This window comes from Chamaea fasciata, unplaced genomic scaffold, assembly GCF_029207755.1.
Source record: "Chamaea fasciata isolate MVZ Bird 193981 ecotype frontalis unplaced genomic scaffold, bChaFas1.0.hap1 SCAF_32, whole genome shotgun sequence".
Lineage (NCBI taxonomy): Eukaryota > Metazoa > Chordata > Aves > Passeriformes > Sylviidae > Chamaea > Chamaea fasciata.
Genome location: NW_027094117.1, coordinates 3256330 through 3264606, shown reverse-complemented (window position 1 = coordinate 3264606; position 8277 = coordinate 3256330). Strand labels below are relative to the sequence as shown.

Genomic DNA, 8277 nt, shown 5'->3' with positions numbered 1-8277 from the left:
CAGACAATGGCGTTGTCTTAGTTTGAAAGACAGGTGTCTGCCAGGGAAAGCTGGAGCCTCCCTTGGAATGGAGAATTCAAACCCCCTCCCTCCAAACTGTTATAATTTTGAAAATTAATGGGCTCTCGGGCAGAGGTCCCACCATGTCTATGTCCTCCCATCATCCCAACCACGTCTCAGTTCAATGACTCTATTTTTACCCCAGCGTTGGATATTTTAAATGGATGAAGAGAAATGAAAAGCAAATCAAGGCCAAAAGAAAAGGATTTCCCTGTCCATGCCGGCTGAGGATCCACATTCTTGGGTGGGAGGGAAGAACCTTTTATGGAGGGGTTCCCACCCCACTGCCTCCAAAATCTTGGTCTTGGCCCCAGATCATCACCATGTGGCTGCACAAGATGCCCTCGGGCAATAGGAAATCAAAATCGTGTGGAATCCCTGAGGTTGGAAAAGATCTCGAAGACCATCCAGTATTCCTTGATGCCACCAAAAGATAGGACTGAACAAAAAAAAATTTTCTGGGGTTGAAAGTCAACAAATCCACTCTCCCCAAGGAATTCCCAATGTCAGTCTGCGTCACAAGGGATGTTTCTGCCCCTGTGTTCATCCAGGTGCCCATGGGGAGACAGGAAGATGTGGATCCCCCACAGCCAGGTGTCTTCCCAACATGGATCACCAGGGCTCTGCCCAACGGGGGTCACTGGGGATCATCCAACGCCGATCCTCCCATGGGGGATGGAGCTGGAGCAGCGCACGAAGCTCTTCCCGCACTCGGGGCACTCGCAGGGCTTCCCTCAGTGCTGCCTCCGTTGGTGTCTGGTCAAGATAGAGCTACTGGAGAAGCTCTTCCCACACTCAGGACACTCGTAGGGCCTCTCCCCAGTGTGGATGCGCCGGTGGACAGTGAGGGTGGAGTTTTGCTTGAAACCCTTCCCGCAGTCGGGGCAGCGGAAGGGCCTCTCCTCCGTGTGAATGTGCTGATGTAAGAGGAGATTGGAGCTCCTTGCAAACCTCTTCCCACACTCAGGACACTCGTAGGGCCTCTCCCCGGTGTGGATGCGCTGGTGTTTTCTCAGGTCGGAGCACAATCCAAAGCTCTTCCCACATTCCAAGCAGGTGTAGGGCCCTTCCCCCGTGTGGATCACTCGGTGCCGGACGAGACTGGAGCTGTCTCTGAAGCTCCTCCCACATTCCCCACACACGTATGGTTTTTCCCCACTGTGGATCATCTGGTGTTTCCACAGGGTAGAGCTGTCTCTGAAGCTGTTCCCACATTCCCCACACTCGTAGGGTTTTTCCCCAGTGTGGATCATCTGGTGTTTCCACAGGGCGGAGCTGTTCCTGAAGCTGTTCCCACACTCCCCACACTTGTAGGGTTTTTCCCCAGTGTGGATCCTCTCATGTCTCCTCAGGTTACTGCTGTGGCTGAAGCTCTTCCCACATTCCCCACACTCGTAGGGCTGTTCCCCACTGTGGATCCTCTGGTGCCGGAGCAGGTGGCAGCTGTAGCTGAAACCCTTCCCACATTCCAGGCACTTGTGGGGCTTCTCCCCTCCATGAGGCTTCTCCACCAGCTCTGAGCTCCGGCTGGATCTCCGGCCGCCCTCCTGGCACAGGGCAGGTCTTTCCTCCTCGCAGCTCCCTGGGCTGGGTTTGCAGCCCCTCCTCCTGCGGGATGTCCGGGGCTTTTCCTCCTTCTCCATCTGGGCACTCCTTGGGAATGACAAATCCTGGTTTAGGGAGAAAACAAGAGGAGAGCACCTTAGGCTGGGGGTTCCTCCTTGCCCAAGTTATTCTCAAAAAGTCAGCGGGCATCTTGTGTCTGTGAAAACCTCCAAAACACCAAGATTCAGCCTAGAACTCCTCCAAACATCGACACAGATCAAAAACTCCCCACACATCGAGACTCAGACAAAAACTTGTCTACAATATAAAGATTCAGCCCCTCGCAAAACCTCCCCCCTCCCACCTCCCCAAATTCCCCTCGCGGGGGCGCTGCGGCCGAGGGCGGGGCGCACGTGGGGTCCAGGGGGGCACCGCTGGGACCTGCGGGTCTGCCTGGCAACTGGTGAGTCATCAGCGCCACGCGCTCCCATTGGCTGAGCCTGCCCGAGGGGTGGGGCTACAGCAACGGGGGACACCCTGCTCCAGGGGGGATGTCCCGCAAACGGGGAACCCCCATGAAAGGGAGAAGAGGAAAGTGTCTTTACAAACAGATGCTGCGAATCGGCTTGGGGATAGGGCCAGGCACTTGGACATATGGAAGGGACAGAAGAAGGCATCAGTTCCAGAAAATATTAACTGACCACGCAGCCTGCTGCTCTTGTAACATTAATTTTGAAGAATTAAAGATTTTAGTTAAACCAGATATTGCTGAAGTAAGACAGATAGACTTCCCTTTTGATAAGCAGAAGCCGGATTTAAGGAACTGATAAATCATCAGGCCTGTCAACTTATGTTTGTGTATTCTGACTAATCAATAGGCTTCAAGAAGGACAATGAATTCATAAATCAAATACTCCTGGGAAAACAGGATTCAGTTGTCACACAACACTAAAAGGTTAAAAAGTCAAAGCGAAGAAGACTCACTTACTCCATCATTTTGAGACCCTGCCCCATAAAAAAGACCACTGACCCATTTCAAAGAACAAACCACGCATGCTTAATAGCTTTTGGCTAATTACCATACGAAGCGGGGAATGGGATGTACTAAAGTCATGAATATACATTTGCGTTTTGGGTATTCAATCCTTCTGTACATAAAAAGACCCTGTGATCTTCTGTAGGGGCGCGTGTGTTTGGGAGCTATCCCGCACGCTGCCCGGCGTCGTCATTAAACGTACACTTCCTAACTTTAAACTGTTAGAGAGTCTTTTGTCCGTCATAGTTGGATATTGGCATTAGGGCGATATTCAAATTTTTTTAATAATTCACTCTGCCAAGGTCCTGCTAAATTCATCAACTGCGACAAGAAGAACAAAGACTGAACAGAGCTGTGACTATCGTTACCTATACAGAAGTGGGGTGCATATTAAGGGAGGTATGTCGTAGGTGGATTGGGAAGTCTGTACCTCTCAAGTTCTTCAGCCAATGGGGAAAAGGAGTAAAGGAAAATTAGGATGAAAAGGAGGCTGCGTCCTCCAACAATTGGAGAGATCCCATGGGAAATGTCCCACGGCCTCTCCATGTTTTTATTAATGAGATTACTCTTACAGGACTCCTCTGTCTACTTTGTGGACACAAACCCCTGGTGATGTCAATTTTTCCACACACCTTGGGGCTCCTCTGGAATTCCTTCCACCGTCCGGGGCGGCGGGCAGTGAGTGGAGCTGAAGGTGCCTCACCCAGTTTGGGTGATCGGCTCCCTGGGGTGGCGGCGGCACCGGGGGTTTGACTGGGGACCCCAGAGTGTCCAGGAGACAGATCAGCAGTGACACATCAGGGGGGTCTGTGAAGAGTCAGCAGGGAGAGAGCACTGAAAATCTCATCAGTGAGGACACTGGGATCTTCAGGGAGTGAACATGGCAGGGCACCCATGGAGGGTGGAAAAGGGAAAGCCAGGAAGGCGTCCTGGCAAAAGGGATGACGATCGCAAAATAACTCTGAAGGGTCCCTTGGGAGAATGCTGAGGTAGTTTGCCCAGAGTTTTACCTTTCATGTTTTTCAGATTCTGCGCTACATAGGGGTGTAGTTCTGAGCCTCAGATTAAGTGCTGCTAAGCTCTCATCACAGAGTAGGTACACAAAACAAATCCTTCTCCTGCTGAAGACCAAGGACAACAAGCACAACTTTCAAGCCCAAATACATAAAAAACGGTGGACTAAAGAGACAAACAAGGAGCACGACACCTCACGACCTGAGGCTGTGGTTGGACAACTGGGCTCCAATATGCAAATGGCCCAAACTTAACAAAATTTAGGACCTTGTGACCAGTCATCCATTTTGTGACCATTCTACGTCCCCCTGGAGTGTAGCCCTGGTCAGGCTCCTGCCCTGCCCAAGGTGTACCCTAAAGAGCTTTCAATAAATATCGACTTTATTCTCTAGCTCTGTGCAGTCCCTGTTACAGGTCAGCCTTCCCAAGGCATCGTTCTCCCAGAGGTAATTAAGGACATGGACACCCAGAGGGGCAATAAGGGAGGTCTAGAAGGGATTTAGACAACAGGGGATGGATGGTGTTGGTGTGCAGGGTGAGGGTGAAGGGGAGGGTGCAAGAGTTTGATCAAGGCAAGAAGCAGCAGGAGGAATCTCTGCGGTAAGAAAAAAGATGATGGAAAAGAGGAGGAAGAGAGAAATACTGAGGACTGGGACATTTTTCAGCAGGGTCTTATCCTCTAAATTTGCCTGCTGCTGCAGATCCTTTGTGCCCCCAGTTTCCAGGAGAGGAAAACAAGGAGGTCAGGATCCCAGGGAGTTTCTCCGTGCTGGGGAGCGGCAGCAGCGGGCACAGAGGTGCGGCACCGGGAGCACGGGCTGGGGGCCTGTGGGGAGCTGTGGGGCAGCTGGGGCTCAGCAGGAAGGAAGGAACAGCTGGGAAATGTGGATTACTCCGGGAAGGATCGAGATTCTCCTTTAAGGATTTTGTTTGGGTCGCTGGAGAAAGGAATGACTCTGCAGAAAGCTCAGCAGTGGTCAGAGGAGGAGCACCCACAGGCACTCAGGGGGGCTGCAGGAGCCGCACAAGAAGCCCCTGGAGCACTTGGGCACAAAGGCACAGCAGGTGAAGGCAAGAAGGGAGGAGGAAAAGGCCAAGCTGGAGGCAAAGGCCATGGCAGAGTTTCTACAGCCCCGGAGGGATGAACCCCAGCGCCCAAGGGGGCCCCAGCACCGAGGGGACGGGCTCGGCCACAAGCACCTGGCACAGGCATTGCCCTCCTCGGCGGGGGAGAGCCCACCCAAACAGCCCCTGGCAAGGAAGCAGGGTTCCATCTGCAGGCCACAAGGACACTGCAGGCACACACAGCAGCACCCTCAGCAGGAGCAAGTCCAGCCCTGCATGGACATGGATTCCTGGGGCTGCCAGAGCTCCCATTCCACCAGGGACCCACCACACTGCAGCCCTTGACAACATTCAGGCTGGGGCTGCATCCACACGAGGCCTTTCCTCATACACACAGGGGCCTCTCCATCCGCTCTGGATCTTAGACCTAAGGGGGGAAAATCCCAAAAATGTCTTTGATTATTCAGGGGACAAGTGGGAAAGATGTGTTTTATTCAACCACTATCAGCAGATGTGGGGGATGGGTTTGAAATGCAGAAATTGTTATTTGCTCCTAATTGTGATTGTAATTTAATGGGGAGGTATTTGATGGCTATATTGGAAATGCAAATCAATATTGTAAAAGGTGAAACACAGGCTAGTTCTCTTGTACCTTTCTGTCAAATGTCTGGCAGGGCCTGTGCTGAAGTGAACCCACAAGTGTGGGCAGCCCCAGGGAAAGAGGGAAAATCAGATACCCAGCCTCTCCAAATTACTCTGAAGCAACCAGGACAAGTTGTGTCTAAAAGCAATCCCGTGTTCCAAGGGAGGGAAGGAAGGGCTTACAGCCTGATATTGAATCCCTGTAATGCAGGATGTGGATGACGTGCTTCAGTCAGGAGGTCAAGAAGTGGTAGAAGAAGCCTCTGTGAATTGGCTCAATTTTCAGGCTAAAAAGCATCATGGAGTATTTGAAAAAAAAACAAAAAAACCCCCAAAAAACCAAAAAAAAAAAAGCGCAAAAGCTGGAGAAAAAAGTTATATATTTGGGGCATATTTTGACTGAAGGTTTGTGGTGTATGGACCCACAGAGGGTCCAGGGAATCTCAGAAGTAATGTTACCCAGGACTAAAATGGAGCTGGGACAACACTGAGGATTAATGGGGAATTGAAGGACCTGGATTGAGGATTCTCTGTTCTACTCAGAACATTGTATGACTTTTTAACCCCAGACAGCCTCAATTTTGCGGTATGGACATGAGAAAGAGAACTTGAGAAAATGAAAAAACAAAATGATTGATGCCCCAGCCATGGCTCTCCCAGACTCCCAAAAGGAATTGGAATTGTCTGTGGATGTCAAACAGGCCACGACTGACCCCGCACTGAAGGCACCGGAGCAGCAGCCAGGGCTCCACAGCGGGGGAAGCCCCTGTGCCTGCCCACAGATCCTCTGCTGGAATCGTCTGCCTGGGCACCTCCTGGGGCATCTCCACACACTGGGGGCCAAGCCTTGCTGCCACTGCTGGAGCTTCAGTGGTTTCTGTGCCTGCACTCGCCACAGGGCTGGGGAAGACAACGGGAGAATTCCACTCTGGCTCTCAATCACACTCACACACTGGGCTGGATGGGATTACATTGTTGGAAAATATACCGGCTTTAAATTTAGGGGGTTTTGAATTTCTCTACTCAGGCTTGGTTTGCCTTTGCCCTGGGGAAAGGAATTTTAGAAGATTTTTTTTTTAAAAGGGATGTTACACCACCCAACAGAGATGAGTTTACCATCTCAACAGACTGGGAATAGCCCAAAAGACACCCACAAAGATAACGACCAGCAACAAAACATCAACGACCATCAGCAAATAGCAACCAACATCTACCCCAGACACTGCCCCTGGAATAGCTGGAGACACCTGGTCTGGAAAAGGCTGGTAAGGAAATTCAGGAGTGCCGACCTAATTAACATCAGAGGCAAAGAAATCCGGCTCCAGTAGGAAACCGAATACTGAGAACTTCCCAACTTGGAAGCAATGAACATCAAACCCATGGATTTCTATGGGTTCAGACTGTTTAAAGTTTAGGGAAAATCTACTAAAACTCACATGAAACATTAATTTTGAAGAGTTAAAGATTTTAGTTAAACCAGATATTGCTGAAGTAAGACAGATAGACTTCCCTTTTGATAAGCAGAAGCCGGATTTAAGGAACTGATAAATCACGAGGCTTGTCAACTTACGTTTGTGTATTCTGACTAATCAATAGGCTTCAAGAAGGACAATGAATTCATAAATCAAATACTCCTGGGAAAACAGGATTCAGATGTCACACAACACTAAAAGGTTAAAAAGTCAAAGCGAAGAAGACTCACTTACTTCATCATTTTGAGACCCTGCCCCATAAAAAAGACCACCGACCCATTTCAAAGAACAAACCACGCATGCTTAATAGCTTTTGGCTAATTACCATACGAAGCGGGGAATGGGATGTACTGAAGTCATGAATATACATTTGTGTTTTGGGTATTCAATACTTCAGTACATAAAAAGACCCTGTGATCTTCTGTAGGGGCGTGTGTGTTTGGGAGCTATCCCGCACGCTGCCCGGCGTCGTCATTAAACATACACTTCCTAACTTTAAACTGTTAGAGAGTCTTTTGTCCGTCAGAGTTGGATATCGGCATTAGGGCGATATTCATATTTTTTTAATAATTCACACGTGTCATGGAATGATTTTCTCCGCAAACCCGGGCTGTGTGTGGATGAAATGATTTGTGTTGCACATCCTGGCCAAAATGAAGTAATGCCTTGACTCTCTAACAGTAAAAATATTGTTGGAGAGTTTTCGTTTCCCTCGCAGTTTAAGTGAAAGGATTACACCATTGGAACATTTTCGGTAATATTCCTACTTTTATGTGGTCAGTTAGATTTGACCAGGGGTGTGAGAAACAATTTTTAGTCTCAGGAGAAGAAGTAGAAGAAACTTGATTGTTTTGGAATGTTTTTTGTGTATGTTTGTGGGAGGCTCTAAGTGATGGCAAAACTCTGGTATGGGTTTTTCGATGGGCAAAGGGACAGGGAGATGCAGAAGGGAAAATCAGGATAAAAAGGAGGCCGCGTACGACAACAACAGGAGAGACCCCACGGCAAACGCCGCACGGCCTCTCCCTTTGTTCAGGAATAAAGTCACTTTTACACGACTCCTCGGTCTCCTCCGGGGACACAAACCTCTGGCCACGGGAATTTTCCCGCACAGCCCCGGGGACAGGGCGGCCACCTCCGTCCTACCCGCAGGAAGCGGGACGAGGCAGCGCTGCTCCGGCACCGGCTCCTGCCGAGGCAGCGGCGGGAAGGAGACCGCGGGCAGCCGCTCCCGCAGCGCCCTCAGGCCACGGGGAACACGGCGCCGACACGGCACAAGGAACCCGCCAGAGCCCCCTGCCGCCCCCTCGGCCCGCAGCCGGCCCCGAGCCCCGGCAGAACCGAGCGCGGCTCCCACCCGCGCTGGGGCCGCCTCCGAGCTCCGCCGCCGCCTCACCGGGCTCCGGCCGCTGCCGCCGCTCCCGGGCCCGCACACACGCTCCG

The 8277-nt window shown here is 50.9% G+C and overlaps 1 protein-coding gene across 1 annotated transcript; it reads right to left on the bottom strand.

Moving 5' to 3' along the window:
* Window positions 1-794: 794 nt before the first annotated feature.
* On the bottom strand, window positions 795-1728 carry LOC136303312 (zinc finger protein 892-like). Its single transcript, XM_066207002.1, has one exon. It carries the CDS (start codon window positions 1701-1703, stop codon window positions 795-797), a length of 909 nt encoding a protein of 302 aa, XP_066063099.1. The 5' UTR covers window positions 1704-1728.
* Between the last annotated feature and the right edge of the window lie 6549 nt (window positions 1729-8277).